General features: G+C 43.2%; 1 protein-coding gene across 1 annotated transcript in view; it reads right to left on the bottom strand.

The window, feature by feature from the left end:
- The window catches only part of LOC140184959 (F-box/LRR-repeat protein 6-like), a gene marked incomplete at its 5' end in the record, with an annotated part of 57,633 nt that overhangs the window by 31,520 nt on the left and 8,857 nt on the right, over positions 1-17,256 (bottom strand). The window contains 3 exons of the mRNA XM_072238201.1: positions 10,656-10,719; positions 12,157-12,315; positions 14,606-14,878. Of these exons, the coding sequence (XP_072094302.1) occupies positions 10,656-10,719; positions 12,157-12,315; positions 14,606-14,878 (496 nt within the window). The remainder of the gene's footprint in view (positions 1-10,655; positions 10,720-12,156; positions 12,316-14,605; positions 14,879-17,256) is intronic.

Here is a 17,256-nt window from a genome sequence, read left to right as displayed (position 1 = left end):
TGACAGCAATCAGCTCTGTTATGTTTTTTAGACACGAGGACATGCCATCTTTGATTCAGCAGAAAATCCTACAAAAGGTAGTGGATTCAGCCCGGTACATCATGGGTCAAACCCACGAAGAACATCGACATGAAACGCTGCCATAGAAAAGCAGCATCAATCATCAAAGATCCTCACCACCCACGCCATGCTCTTTTCTCACTACTGTCATCAGGTAGAAGGTAGAAGTACCTCAGGACTCACAAGGGAATAACTACACTCAGTTACCTTTCTATAGCTTTGCTAAGTATGCCCGCAGAAAAAGAATCTCAGGATTGTATGTTCTCTGAAATAAATTTTACTTTGAACTTTGAATTAAAATATGATGCACCCACAATGTAGTTACAATCACACTACAAAATAAACAGAAGTAGCTACTTTAAATACAGTATACAAACAACATAAACATATTTTCACATCCCCGTTACCAAAGAGATGGAATATTCCGCAGTGCATGGTGGGAAGGGCACCATAAAGCCAACCCTTTACAAGAATATACTTGGGGTGAAAGACACTGAGGTGCGCACTCTCAGCACCTTAACAACAGAATGACAAAGTAATGTCTGTATGTTTATAAATGGTATGTTTTTTATTGCACCTCTACATGCATGTACATTTGACAATGAACAAAGTTAATTCTCATCTATATTTCAAGAATAACTTCATTTGGCTATCACATGTACATTGAAACGTACACTTAAAATACATCAGATGCAAGCATTGCATTTCACTGTGTTTCAATGTACATGTAACAAATAAAGCTCATCTATTATCTGAAATGTGTCTTATGCATCAATGGTCAAAGTAGTCCGAGCATGTGCTGGGGGCATCTCGCAAGTGTCACCACATCTCCAGCACCATCAGAGCATGCCCATAACTTACTAACACTACCAATTTCAGATTCCCTCATTGCAACTTCACCATCCAGTACAGATGTACTGTGGAGGGCATTCTGACTCCCTGCAACACCATCTGATATTGGGGGCTACTGCACAAAATCAAAGTAAACTACAGAGAGTTGTAAAATTAGTCAGCTCCATCATGGGTCCTAGCCTGCATAGTATCCAAGACATTTTTAAGGAACACTGCCTCAGAAAGGCAGTATCCATCATTAAGGATTCCAGCCACCTAGGACATGCTCTCTTCTCATTGTTACCATCAGGAAGGAGGTACAGATGCCTGAACACACAATCAATGATTCAGGAACAAAATTCAAAGTTCAAAGTAAAATTTACTATCACAGTTAATGCATGCCATCATATACTATAAGGCACAGAAACAGAAATAGGCCATTTGGCCCATCGAGTCTGTTCCGCCATTCAGTCGTGGCTGATCCTTTTTCTCCCCCTCCTCAGCCCCACTTCCTGGACTTCTCTTCATAATCATCAATACAGTGTCCAATCAAGAACCGACCAAGCTCTGCATTAAACACACCCAACAACCTGGCCTCCACAGCTGCCTGCGGTAACAAATTCCATAAATTCACCGCCCTCTGGCTCAAGAAATTTCTCTGCAGCACTGTTTTAAATGGACCCCTCTCTATCCTGAGGCTGTGCCCTCTTGTCCTGGAGTCCCCCACCACGGGAAACATCCTTTCCACATCTACTGTCCAGGCCAGGGGTCGGCAACCTTTTTGCCTCTGTGGGCCAGGTCGCGTATTAATGAGCGGACAGTGAGCCAGATAAATGCCATAAGAAACTTGAAATATGGGAATTATCCATTTAAATACATTTAGTTATGTTTTGCCTCAAATTAGTGAATAACGCATGCTAGAAAATCATTTGTGCTTAACCAAGGATGCCAATTAGTAATCAAGGAACTCAGTTTAGTTGCAATTTATTTCAATCAAGGCATCTTTTGAATCTATTAAAAGGACACAAAGAATCCTTAAACATAAAAGGTATGAACATGATGCAGTCAATGGTGGTAAATTAAGTGTAATAAAAAAGAACATTTTAATGCAAAATCGATAAATCAATGTGAAACTTGATGCTGTTTGTTGCTTGAAAGCTTCTCAATATTGGGTGTCAGACTTGTTGATGCCAAGAGCGAAACATCATCCAGATGGGCATTAGTCAATCTTGTTCTCAAATGGTTCTTGGTATGTTTCATTTTTGAAAATAATTGCTCACACAGATAAGTGCTGCCAAACAATGATGCCATCTTTTTTGCATGGTCCACTAAGTTAGGAAAGATGAATATATTTTCTATAGAAGACAAGCACTGACACATCTTCAATCTCAATATGTCATCACACTGCATCTCAATCAATTCCATTTGAAGAATTTCTGATGCAGTGTCCACTTCCACATCAAATGGAGTAGCAAACAGCTTGAACTCATTTGCATGCAAGCGAAAATCAGCAAAACGAGATGAAAACTCTTTTCTCAATTCTTGGACCATATTCACAAAACTGCCTAGATCTTGTGCTTTACTTTTTTGACATTTCTTCAAATCGCCGTGTGATCGTTCTTGCTGACAGGCTGATAGATGCAAATAAAGATTTCTTTTCAGGACAAACAATATCCACCACTGCCAGTAAACATTCTTTGACAAACTCTCCATCTGTAAAAGGCTTTATCTTTTCTGCAATACGTTTTGAGACTTCGTAGCTGGCACAGGTATTTCCTTCATTTTCACTGCTTTTCTTGGGAAAAAAAGGACGTTTGTTTTCCAAAACTAGCCTTCATTTGCTCAACTTCATCTTTCCTTGCTTGCCCAGTAAACTTGTTAAAATTTCCACTATGGCGGGTCTCGTAATGTCGCCTGATATTTGCCACCTTCTTCACAGCAACATTTTCCAGGCAACTGAGACAAACTGGTTTCCCAGCTTGCTCAATGAAGAAGTAACCGAGTGTCCAAGTGTCTTGGAAATTCCTGCGTTTTGCATTCATTGCCATTGGAATTTTTTTCTTCGATTTTATTTCGTAACGTGAGTTATTCAACAAGTATCATAGCACATGTAGATATCTGGATATTTAGCGTGAATTTCTTGTTGAAACACAGTGATGCTGTTTCTGTTTACAAATTTGAACGATCCCATCTGAAAACCTGCGCGTGCATGGAGAGTATCTAATACATATTAATAAGGTAGTCTGCCTTCCCGTCATTCGTATATGACCAATGTTTGGTTTGGAAGAAAACAGAACCTGGGGCCAGTGTAACAAGACGCCATGCATGTCCATCAGTGTGGTCGTGCGAAACACTCAGAATAAGGAAAAATCGCTCACGGGCTGGATAAGCATAGTTTCCTAATATTTGCTCGTGGGCCAGTCAAAATACCTTCACGGGCCGGAATAGGCTGCCTACCCCTGGTCTAGGCCTTTCAACATTCCAAAGGTTTCAGTGAGATTCCCCTCCCTCATCCTTCTAAGTTCCAGCGAGTACAGACCCAGAGCCATCAAACTTCCCTTGTAAAATAACCCTTTCATTCCCAGAATCATCCTTCTGAACCCTCTCCAATGCCAGCACATTATTTCATAGATGAGGGGCCCAAAACTGTTCACAATACTCAAGGTGAGACCTCAGCACCACATCCTGCTCTTGTATTCCAGAACTCTTCAAATGTATACTAACGCTGCATTTGCCTTCCTCAGCACCAACTCAAACCTGCAAGTTAACCTTTAGGGTGTTCTCCGCAAAGACTCCCAAGTTCCTTTGCATCTCAAATTTTTTGAATTTTCTAGCTTGCTTTCATATTTCAACTTTTCCTTCCTAATGATTCTTTTACTTTCTCTCTGTAGGTTTTTAAAAAGCTTTCCAATCCTCTGTCTACTCACTAATTTTTGCTTTGCTGTATGTTCTCTCTTTTGCTTTTACATTAGCTTTGACCTCCCTTGTAAGCCACGGTTATACTATATTGGCATTTGAGTATCTCTTTCTTTTTGAAATACATCTATCCTGCGCCTTCCTCATTTTTCCCAAAAACTCACACCAATGCTGCTCTGCTGACATCCCTGCCAGCAGCTCCTTCCAATTTACTTTGACCAACTCCTCTTTCATACCACTGTAATTTTCTTAATCTACTGCTACGTCAGACTTCACTTTCTCCCTATCAAGTTTCAAGTTGAACTCAATCATATTGTGATCACTGTCGCTTCAGGGTTCTTTTACCTTCAGCTCCTTAATCACCTCCGCTTAATTTCATAACACCCAAACCAGTATAGCTGATCCCCTAGTAGGCTCAATGACAAACTGCTCTAAAAAGCCATCTCGTAGACATTCAACAAACTCACTCTCGAGATCCATTACCAACCTGATTCTCCCAATCGACCTGCATGTTGACATTTTCCCATGACTATCATAACATTGCCCTTTTGACACGCCATTGTACTTACCATTGTAATCTGTGGTCCACATCTCAGCTACTGTTGGGAAGCCTGTATATAACTGCCATGAGGGTCATTTTAATGTCACAGTTTCTTAACTGAACCCACAAGGATTCAATGTCTTCTGATCCTAAGTCATATCTTTCTACTGGTTTGATGCTATTCTTCACCAGCAGAGCTACACCATCCCCTCTGTCTACCTTCCTATCCCTCCGATACAAGGTGTAATTTTGGCTATTCTGCTCCCAGCTACAACCATCCTTTAACCATAATTCAGTGATGGCCACAACATCATACCGGACAATTTGTAATAGTGCAATTAGATAATCCACCTAAATTCTTATACTCCGTGCATTGAGATACAACACTTTAAGAGTACTGTATTCGCTACCCTTCTTGATTCTGCATCCCTAATGCACTGGTACTCACTCTGATAGCTACAATTTTGTCCCATCATCTGCCTGCCCTATCTTAAGTCTGACAGCATGCAATCTTTGCTTTTTTTTTTACCATCCTTCTTATCCTGAGTCCCTTCACTCCAGTTCCACCCCATCAGATTAGATAAGAATCTCCCCAACAGCTCTAACAAATCTGCCCGCGAGCATATTGGTCCCCCTTGGGTTCAAGTGCAACCCATCACTTTTGAACAAGTCATACCTTCCCCCAGGAGATCCCAATGATCCAAGAACCTGAAGCCCTGCCCCACTGCACCAGCATCTCAGCCACACATTAATCTGCCAAATCATCCTTTTTCTACCCTTATTGCTGCATGACGCTGGCTAGCTTTCTGCCTGGCTCTCTAAATTCTCTTTTCAGGACCTCTTTGCCTTTCCTTCCTATGTCACTGGTAATAATATGTACCAAGACATCTGGCTGCTCTCCCACCCTCTCCAAAATGTTATGGACGCGATCTGAGACGTCCCTGACCCTGGCACCTGGGAGGCAACATACCATTCGGGTGTCCCATTCACGTCCACAGAACCTCCTGTCTGTTCCACTGACTATTGACTTCCCTATCACTACCACAACCCTCTTCTCCCTCTTTCCCTTCTGCGTCACAGACCCATGCTCTGTACCAGTACTCTGCCGTGGTATTCCTCAAGGAGGCCATACCCCACAACAGTATCCAAAACAGTATACTTACTTTTGAGGGGAATAGCCACAGGGGTGCTCTGCACTAACTGCCTATTCACATTTACATTCCTCCTGACAATCACCCAGCTACTCACCTCCTGCGACTTAGGGGTGACTACTTCCCTGTAACTCTGATCAATTATCTCCCCACTCTCCTGTACAAGCTGAAGGATATTCAGCTGCTGCTCCAGATCCTTAACATAGTCTCAAGGTGCTGTAGCTACACGTATTTCACGCAGATTTAGTTCCCTGGGAGATTCTGGGTCTCCCAGGACTCTGATATCCTGTATGGAGAACACACAACAGCCAGGTACAGCAAGAGAGAAAAAAGGGAACCTTAACAGAAGATGACCCAGAGCCAATGCTTCTTTGAGCCAAAGCCTGACACTTCTACTCTCATCACTGGCCAACTCTGCCCCAACAATGGCCATCCCTTTTGTACTTTTAAACTGCGAGAAACCTTGTTGCTATGGCCTGCTCCTGCCACTGATTGTGCCACCAGAATGACCCTGAATGCCATGAAGCTCTCCTTTTAAACAAACGTTGCTGATCTGTGACAAACCACGTCGCTGTGGCCTGCTCCTGCCGCTGATGGGCCACCGCAATACAACCTGAGAATCTTTTTCTGTGAGCATATAGAACAGTGACTGTAAACAGGGTCAGTGCACAACACACTGTGCAAATGCAGATATGAATAAATAGCAATAAATAATAAGCATGAAATAACAACATAAAAGAGTCCTTAAATGAGTGTAGTTATCTCCTTTTGTTCAAAAGCCCGATGGTTGAGAGGTAGTAGCTGTTCCTGAACCTGGTGGTATAACAGCTTCTTCCCCTCTGTCATCCGGTTTCTGAATGGACATTGAACCCATGAACACTACCGCACTACTTTGCAAAATTTCTGTTTTTGCATTACTTATTTAATTTAACTATTTAATATACATACAGTGCCTATAAAAACTATTCACCCCCCTTGGAAGTTTTCATGTTTTAGTTTTACAACATTGAATCACGGTGGATTTAAGTTGGCTTTCTTGACACTGATCAACAGAGCAAGACAAAGTGAAAGCAGATTTCTACAAAGTGATCGAAATCAATTACAAATATAAAACACAAAATAATTGATTGCACAAGTATTCACTCCCTTCAAGTCAGTATTTAGTAGAGCAGAAGCACCTTTGGTGGAAATAATAGCCTTGAGTCTGTGTGAATAGGTCTCTATCAGCCGAGCACATCTGGACACTATAATTTTTCCCCATTCTTCTTTAAAAAACTGCACAAGCTCAGTTAGATTGCATGGGGATCATGAGTGAACATCCCTTTTCAAGTTCAGTCACAAATTTTCAATTGGATTGAGGTCTGGACTCTGACTTGGCCACTCTAGGACATTAACTGTGTTGCTTTTAAGCCATTCCTGTGTAGCTTTGGCTTTATGCTTGGGGTTGTTGTCTTGCTAGAAAACAAATCTTCTCCCAAGTCGCAGTTCTCTTGCAGACTGCATCAGGTTTTCCACCAGGATTTCCCTGTATTTTGCTGCATTCATTTTACCAGCACCTTCACAAACCTTCCAGACCCTGCAGCAGTGAAGCATCCCCACAAAATGATGCAGCCACCACCACCTTTTACGTTAGGGCTGGTGTGTGTTTGGCTTACACCATATATAGAAACAGAAAATCAACAGCACATTACAGCCCTCAGGCCCACAGTGTTGTGCCGACCGTGTAACCTACTCTAGAAACTGCCTAGAACTTCCCTACCGCACAGCCCTCTATTTTTCTAAGCTCCATGTCCCTATCTAACAGTCTCCTCAAAGGCTTTTATATTCTATTCCCTTTGAACTGTGTGTTATTTCCCTTAAGTGTGTTGGACACTTTACACCCTGGTTCGAAGAAACGTTGTCTCATTTCTACATACATTATATATGTTATATACATTTATGCAGTTAAACGACAATAAAGTTCACTTGATTGGAGTTGAAAAGAACACTGGCAGGGATGGCAGCAGAGCAGCAATGGCTGGAATTTCTGAAAGAAATTCGGAAAGAACAGGATACATACATCCCAAAGAGGAAGAAGTATTCTAAAGGAAATATGAAGCAACTGTGTCTAACAAGAAAAGTCATAGCCAGCATAAAAACCGGAGAGGGCAACTAATAAAGGAAAAATCAGTGGGAAGTTAGAGGATTGCGAAGCTTTTAAAAAGCAACACAAGGCAACTAAAAAAGCCAATCAGAAGGTAAAGATGGAATACAAAAGTAAGCCAGCCAATAATATTGAGGAGGATACTAAATATTTCTTCAGATACATAAAGTGTAAAGGAGAGGTGAGAGTGGATATCGAGCTGCTGGAAAACAATGCTGAAGTAGTAGTAATAGGGGATGAACTGAATAAATGTTTTGCATGTTTTCACTGTTCATGTTGTGCAGTTGGATGTTCAGAAGGCCTTTGACAAGGTGCCACACATAAGGCTGCTTAACAAGCTACGAGCATGTATATGACAGGAACGACCCTAGCATGACCAAGAACATAGAAATCTATCTCACATTACAGGACCTTTGGCCCACAATGTTGTGCTGACCATATAACCTAGTCTTGAAACTGCCTACTATTTCCCTACTGCATAGCCCTCTATTTTTTGAAACTCCATTTATCCCTCAAAAGACCCTATTGTATCCACCTCCACAACCATCGCTGGCAGTGCATTCCACGCACCCACCACTCTCTGTGTAGAACAACTTAGTTCTGTCATCTGCCTTGTACCTGCTTCCAAGCACCTTAAAACTATGCCCCCTCGTGTTAGCCATTTCAGCCCTGGGAAAAAGCCTCTGGCTATCCACACGATCAAAGCCTCTCATCATCTTATATTCCTCCCTCACCAGTCCCCTTCTTGCACGGTCACTCAGTGTTTGAGGATGGCCTGCTCTAGGCAGATTTACAGCTGTGCCATATTCTTTCCATTTCTTGATGATAGACTTAACTGTACTCCAAGGGATATTCAGCCACTTGGAAATTTTCCTGTATCAATTTCCTGACTTCTGCTTTTCTATAAACTTTTTGCGGAGTTGCTTCAAGTGTCCTTTTGTCTTCGTGGTATAGTTCCTGTTAAGATACTGACTCACCAGCAGTTGGACCTGTCTGTCTGTATCTTGTTTTACGGCGGTTGGCATCCAGCTTAATGGTGCATTACCGCCACCCTCTGCTCCAGAATGTGCACTAGACATACATTCTAAATCCCTTCACCCAATCTCACTCACACACACACACACACACACACACACACAAACCTACACTTCACCCTCCCATCTTTGACCATCCTAGTGTCCTATTCCTGTTTATTCGTCATATTCTATAAAAAACCCCTATACCCCTTAAAAACACTAAAAATACCCGGACTTGTGCTCTCTCACCCATGCCCAGCAACCCTTTTAATGTGAATTCCTGCATCCCCAACTCCCTTAATTTATTTCTCATCATCTCTCTCTGTATCCCATACTTCCTGCAACTCAGAACTACATGTTCTACTGACTCCTCTTCCTGACATTCCTCACACAATCCTGTCTGGTGTTTCCCTATCATTTTCAATGTTTTGTTTAATGCACAATGCCCCAGCCTTAACCTAGTCCACACAATTTCCTCTCTTCTGTTTCCATTACCTACCCTAGTAACTGCAACACTCTTTTGTATTTGATATAAATGCCTCCCTTTCCCCTCCCTGTCCCATCTTTCTTGCCACATTCAGTTGACTTTTTCCCAGATTACACACTTAACCTCTACTTTACTGATACTAATGTGCATTTCCACATTTTCTTTCTTTAACCCCCTCTTTGCCAACTCATCCACCCTCTCATTCCCCTTCACCCCTACATGTGCTGGAACCCATAGAAATTTTACCTGACCGCCCTGATTTGCAATTCTTGTAACTAACTGAAGGACTTCATAAAGTACATCTTGCTGTCTGTTTGTGTGAAAAGACCTTAAACTTGCTAGAACTGAGGATGAATCTGAACATATCAATGCTTTGGCTTGTCTGGCTTTCTGCACCCATTGCAACGCAACCAACACTGCCAGCATCTCCACTGTAAACACCCCTAACTTATTAGATGTTCTTCTGCTGATTCCAATTTCTTTTGCTGGTATTACCACCCCAAACCCTGTCACTCCTGTTTCAGGTTCCTTCGCACCATCCGTATAAATGTGAGTATAATCACTATACTTTAGCAGTTGGACCTTCCAGATACAGGTGTATTTTTACTACAATCAATTGAAACACCTTGATTGCACACCATGATCTCCATTTAACTAATTATGTGACTTCTAAAACCAATTGGCTGCACCAGTGATGATTTGATGTGGCATATTAAAAAGGATGAATAATCATGCAATCAATTATCTTGTGTTTTATATTTGTAATTGATTTAAATCACTTTGTAGAGATATGTTTTCCCTCTGAAACAAAAGTGTCTTTTTCTGTTGATCAGTGTCAAAAAAGCCAAACTAAAATAACTGTGATTCAATATTCTAAAACAATAAAACATGAAGACTTCCAAGGGGAGAATAGTTTTTATAGGCCCTGTATATATACTTACTGTAATTCAGTTTTTTCTTTGCAATATTTATCACATATTGCACTGTACTGCTGCCACAAAGTTAACAAATTTCATGACATATGCCTGTGATATTAAAACCAATTCTGATTCTGAGGTCATGATCTGTTCTTGCTGCTACCATCAGGCAGGGGGTACATGAGCCGTAGAACACACACCACCAGGTTCAGGAACAGTTATTACCCCTCAGCCACCAGGCTCTTGAACCAGAGGGGATGACTTCAACTCAATTTCACTTACCCCAACATTGAACTTTTCCTGCAACCCATGAACTCACTTTTAAGGACTATACAACTCATATTCTTAATATTTATTGCTCATTTATTTTTTATTTTTTCTTTTATTTCATATTTGCACAGCTTATTGTGGTTTGCACACTGGCTGTTTGTCCATTTCTGTCGTGTGCAGGTCTTCAATGAAGGGACTGTTCCATGTTGTATCCCAATAAAAAATTACGATGACATATAGGTACTTTAATAATAAATTCTGAGGAGCCGAACTGAAACAAAGTGATGCTGCTGATGTGTCAGGAGAGGAAGTTACTGGCTTACCTTCAGGGTGTAACCCACTAGGCTGTTCCAGTGGCAGAGAGAGAACACGCGAAGTTGTGAAAACCTGTGTGTAAAAAAGCACATCAATGCAGATCAATCAGTTGGCAACTCCTCTCTCTGTTCCCTACCCCTATAGTAGGAAAGGAACCTGAATTCGGAGAACCAATAACTGTCTACACATTAAACTCATTTCACCGCACGTTTCTTATCAACTTGGGTAGCACGGCCAGACATAGGAGCAGAATTAGGCCATTCTGCCATTTATCTTCCCTTTCAATCCTGCTTTCTCTCTGTGACCTTTGATGCCTTTATTAGTTAAGTACCCATGAACCTCTGCTTTAAATATACCCAATAAATTGACTTCCACAGCTTATAACAGTGGGATAGAAGCTGTCCTTGAGCTTGGTGGTACGTGTTTCCAGGTTTTTGCATCTTCTGCCCAATGGGAAAGGGAAGAAGAGAGAATGTCTGGGGGGGGGGGGGGAAGGTTTGGTCATCGATTATGCTGGCCGCTGTATCAAATCAGCGAGTCCATTGAGGGAGGCTGGTTTCCATGATGTGCTGGGCTGCATCCCGAAGACATGGAGGTTGGTGGGGTGATTGGCCAATGTATGTAGGCAAGTGTGGAATCTTGGGCAGGGAGAATCAAAAAATGGATCTGCAAGGACTCAGTGGGCCAAACGACCTTTGCTATTGTCTCTCTTTCAGAGGTAGAATCCAGGTAAGAGGGTTGACAGGATTAAGGGGAGAATAAAACAGGATTAGTGAAAATAGGTGCAGACTCAGTGGGCCATAGGACTATGTTTAAAATACCGTATGAATGTTTGATGGCTCCGGGTCGGAACTCACTGGAGTTTAGAAGAATGGGGGGGATCTAACTGAAACTTAACAAATATGAAAGCCCTACATAGAGTGGATGTGAGAGGATGTTTCCTATAGTGGGGGAGTCTAGGCCTCAGAATAGAAGGATGTCCATTTAAAACATTGTTTTGCGGCAGCAGCACAATGCCAATACATAATAAATTACAATATGAAATACATACTGTACATAAAACAAATTAAATTAAATAAGTAATGGAAAAAGGGACCAAAGAAAAAAGTAAAAAATAGTGAGTTTGTGTTCAGGGTCCATTCAGAATTTGGATAGCAGAGAAGAAGCTGTTCCTGAAACATTGAATATGTGTCTTCAGGCTCCTGTACCTCCTCCCTGATGGTAGGAATGAGAAGAAGGCATGTCCTGGGTGATGGGGGTCCTAAATGACTGATGCTGCATTGCCTTTTAAAGAAGTCCTCGATGCCCTCCTGGGGCATGACTCGATTCCTCTGCAGACTTGCAGTTCTTGTCCTCAAGTTTAAGTCCATTCAGAGACAGACCATTTCATCTCTCTTCACGGTATATCAGAGCCCTCATTTATGTCCCCCAGCTGAAAATACATCAGCTCTGACAACCCCAACCAATCATGTTGAAACCACTAATGACAACACTTTTGCCTTAACAAACCTGTTCTCTGTCAGCCAGCTTAAGGTGTTCTGGATTTTTTGCTGAACCGGTGGCTGCAATTTATTTCCAGGCCTGGCCCAGCAACGAGAGATGGTAACCTTGCGCCACAGTGTGGGGGTTTCAGCGGCTGCGTTCCATAGCTGACACACTCGAGCCATTCTGTTTCAAAATGCAGGATCAAAGATCAGATCAAAAGAACACCTCAGCCAAAAGATAGAGATTAGCTTTAACTGTCACACGTAAATCCAAATGCATTGAAACAACCAACACAGTCCAAAGAAAATGTGTGGCTTACAAATGTCGCTCACTTCCAGTGCCAACAGAGCATGCCCATAACTTACTAACTCTAACCCGTACACCTTTGGGATGTGGAAGGGAAGTGGAACACCCAGAGGAAACACACAGTCACACGGAGAATGTACAAGCTCCTTGCAGGCAGTGGTGGGAATCGAATCCCCATTGCTGGCACTGTAAAGCACTGTGCTAACCACGCTACCATGCCGCGTATATCCAGTCTGTAACTCTCAGGATGCAGCAGAGGCATTCTTGTTCTATCCAACTGTATGAAACAGAAATTTAAAGTCACCATCCCACCTCCAACTTCGAGCCCTCTCACGATCCTCCCACCTCCCAAATCCAGAGTACTCCCAAGTTCATTGACGGTACAGAACACCCAAAGGGTTAATTAACTAGTATAAACCTGGAGCATCACACACCAAGTGCTGGAGGAACTCAGCAGGTCAGGAAACATCTATGGAAATGAACACATTTGACGCTTTGGGCTAAGACCCTTCATCAGGACTGAAAAGGAAGGGGGAAGACGCCAGAAAAAAAAGGTGGCAGGGAGAGAAAGGAGGATAAGCTCGAAGGTAATAGATGAAGCCAGGTGGGTGGGAAAGCTGATGGACTGGAGAAGCAGGAATCTGATAGGAGAGGACAGTGGACCTTAGGAGAAAGGGAAGGAGGAGGTGATAGGTAGGTGAGAAGAGGTAAGGGGCCAGAGTGGGGTCTCGAAGAGGGAAGGGAGTGGGGAAAAGAAAAAAATGTGAAAAAAAAAGTTACCCGAAGGAGTAATTGATGTTCATGCCATCAGGTTGGAGGCTCCTAGACCTCCTCCACCCTGAGAGTGGCCTCATTGTGGCACACGTCAGAACAGGAATAGGGATAGGAATTAAAATGGTTGGTCACCAGGAATTTCTGCTTTGGCGAATGAAGTGAGGTCCCCAATGTATACTGTAGCTGAGTGGTGGAATCAAAGGGGAGCTAATGGGAGTGCAGGGAGAATGAAATAGGATTGGTTGTGGGATTGGCATCAATGGGTGTTTAATAATTAGCACAGACATTGGGACAAAATTCCTGTCCTTGTCTAAATTCTGTACCCATCACCATCCACCTCCCATGGGAACCAGTTACCACCCTACCCTCCCCTCCATCTCCAAATCCCACTTTCATCAGCCCTACACTCACATGCCACTAGTCACCACACATGTGCATCAATACCGCAACGCAGAACATAGAACAGTATATCACAGTACAGATCCTTTGGCCCACAATGGTGTGCTAAACTTTTAACCCACTAAGATCAATCTAACCCTTCCCTCCCACATAGTGCTCCATTTCTCAGTCATCCATGTACCTAAGAGTTGAGAGTCGAGTCATATAACACTACAGCACAGAAATAGGCCATTCAGCCCATCTAGTCCATGCCAAACTAATCTGCCTAGTCCATTGACCTGCACCCGGACCATAACCATCCATGTACCTATCCAAATTTCTCTTAGGTGTTGAATTTGAACCCACATCTACCACTTGCACTGGCAGTTTGTTCCACACTTTCACCACCTTCTATGTGAAGTTCCCCCTCATGTTCCCCTTAAACATTTCACCTTTCACTCTTAACCTCTAGTTCTAGTCTCACCCAACCTCAGTGCAAAGAGCCTGCTTACAAATTACCCCATCTATACCACTCATAATTTTATATACCTCTATCAAATCTCCCCTCATTCTCCTACACTTTAGAGAATAAGGTCCTGACCTGTTCAACCTTTCCCCATAACTCAGGTCCTCAAGTCCTGACAACATCCTTACAAATTTTCTCTACACTCTAAATATTTCTTATGTATCTGCCTCTACCACCACCCACACATCCATGCATCTACCACTCTCCAAGTAAAAAGCCTACCTCTGAAATACCCCTATACTTCCTTCCAATCACTTTAAAACTACGCCATTTCATATTCACCATTTGGCCCTGAGAAAAGGTCTCTGGCTGTCCACTCAATTTACACCTCTTATCATCTTATACACCTCTATCAAGTCACCTCTCATCCTCCTTCACTCCAAGAGAAAAGCCCTAGTTCACTCAGTCTATCCTTATAAAACATGGTCTCTAATCTCGGTAGCAACCTAGTAGATCTCCTCTGCACCCTCTCCCACCTTGGCCCCTCACCTGCAGAGAACTGGTACAGCTCCACTGGATGACACCACGTAACGGAAGATATAAACCAAGACTTCAATCGGAAGCCGTTGACCCCACCAGTCGACTTCCTCTTCTTTCTGGTCCTCTGGTTCTGGATCTGTTGCTTTGTCCTGACCTTCAGCACGTTCGGAGCTGGTGCCCCTCATCTTTGTTTTGGGCAGAGAGAGATTCACCGCACGGGCATTAGGCGTCTTGTTGAGCCAGTAGTTGTTTCTCTTGCCACTTGACTGTCTGGGCCTGGGCCTACAGTGTAAGAGAATGAAAGGAGATTTGATAGAAATATACAAAATTACTTCTCAAGTCACCTTCTCAGAGTCAGCAGCTGCTTCATACACCTTTGCCTCTGCTAAGGCAGTCTCAACTTCACACTCCTCCTTGAACACACTCAATGTAGCTCCTACATGAGCTTTACCTATCAGCATTTCAACTTCACACTTAGCATGAGCTGCTCTCATTCTTGCTGCTTCAGCCTCGCTGGATTGGCTTGTGCAGCGGCTATGCTAGTTGTGATTTTGTCTGAGCGTTGCGAAGACATGACAGATGCGCCGCATTCTGACCTGATCCAGTGCTCGGTGATTGACGTTGCTGGGGTTAGAAGCTGACACTGTAGCATACGGCTTTCAGACACGTCTCCAGTCTGTGGCAATGGCTTTGAAGATGTGTTATATTTTCACTCTACTGCCCTCGCAGTGCCATGTGTGCAAAGCTGGGCAAAGCTGACTTAGACGGTGATGAGTCCACATATAACCAGAATCAGTCATGCTTTGTCATCACAACAGCCAATGCAGCTTCTGAAAGAATATGTCCAAATGCACTTTGGCTATGAAAAAGTCAGTGCTCCAGCTCTACAGGTAGAAGCTGTTCACACCATTCAGCCAACCTTTCACTTAGTCCAGGGATTGACAGTCATGGTCAAAACCCACAACATCCCCTTCTACAGTTTCAACACAGCACAGAGTTGCTACTGCTGCTAATCCCATCTGCACAGGCATGGACAGGCTGAGCTTCAATCCATCCGAGGACACATGTTGAGCAAACCAGTCTCCACAATATCCTCATTCAGGAGCTGCAGGTGCATTAGATTTGGCTTGGTATCTGGCTTGTTAAGACCTAATCATTGCAGGACTAAAAGTGAAAAAGGATCTAGCCGAGAGAAATCATCAGCAGCAGAACATTACATTCACAATGACCATAGGATTGGTTTCGACAGCACAGAACTGCTGTGCCATGCCAATGGCTTTGAGGCCACCTGGTGAAGGAAGCCTCTGAGGTAGAATGACAGAAAAAGAATTTTAACAAAGATGAAGGTCAAAAATCACTAAGCAATTACCATCAACAGATTACTTGCAATACCAGAGGAAACAACACACTGGACCATCGCTACACCACCATCAAGAATGCCTACCGTGCTATTCCATGCCCTCACTTCGGGAAGCCTGATCATCTGGATGTACTTTTAGTCCCTGAGTTTCGGCAGAGACTGAAAACTGCAGCACCAGCAGGAAGGACGAAGAAGGTATGGACAAGGGAAGCACAGGGGCACCTACAGGACCTCTTTGAACCGGGTGGACTGGACTGTATTCAGGCATTCATCTTCCAACCAGGATGAGCATGCTGCAGTTGTTTCCGACTTCATTAACCTGTGTGGATGAGTGTGTGCCGACAAAGACTTACTGTATATTCTCAAACCAAAAGCTGTGGATGAACCAGGGGGTACATCGTCTGCTGAAGTCTAGATCTGTGGCAATCAAATCTGGCAACCCAACCCTGTACCAGAAAACCCAGTATGATTTGTAGAGGGCTATTTCAAGGGCGAAGAGACAATTTCGAACGAGGTTGGAGGTGATATCAGCTGCACAACAACTCTGGCAAGGTCTGCAAGACATTACTTCCTGCAAAGTGAAACCCAATAGCACTAATGGCAGCGATGCTTCACTACCAGATGAACTCAATGCCTTCTATGCACACTTTGAAAGGGAGAACACAACTACAGCTGTGAAGATCCCTGCTGCACCTGATGACCCTGTGATCTCTATCTCAGAGGCTGATGTTAGACTGTCTTTAAAGAGAGTGGACCCTCGCAAGGCCAAAGGTCCCGATGGAGTACCTGGTAAGGCTCTGAAAACCTGTGCCAACCAACTAGTGGGAGTATTCAGGACATTTCCAACCTCTCATTGCTTCAGGCAGAAGTCCCACTTGCTTGAAAAAGGCAACAATTATCCCAGTGCCTAAGGAGACTAATATGGACTGCCTTAATGAGTGGTAGCACTCACATTGACAGTAATGAAATGCTTTGAGAGGTTGGTCATGGCTAGACTGAACTCCTGTCTCAGCAAGGACCTGGACCCACTGCAATTTGACTTATTGTGGTGATAGACAACGGCAGACGCAATCTCAATGACTCTCCACACGGCTTTAGACCACCTGGACAACACCTACATCAGGATGCTGTTCATCGACTACAGCTCAGCATTTAATACCATCGTTCCCACAATCTTGATTGAGAAGTTGCAGAACCTGGGCCTCTGTACCTCCCTCTGCAATTGGATTCTCCACTTCCTAACTGGGAGACCACAATCTCTGCAGATTGGTGATAATATATCCTCCTCGTTGACAATCAA

The sequence above is a fragment of the Mobula birostris genome, chromosome 20 (assembly GCF_030028105.1).
Source record: "Mobula birostris isolate sMobBir1 chromosome 20, sMobBir1.hap1, whole genome shotgun sequence".
Classification (NCBI taxonomy): domain Eukaryota; kingdom Metazoa; phylum Chordata; class Chondrichthyes; order Myliobatiformes; family Myliobatidae; genus Mobula; species Mobula birostris.
The sequence above is the reverse complement of the archived record's forward strand: the minus strand, read 5'-3'. Positions and strand labels throughout refer to the sequence as shown.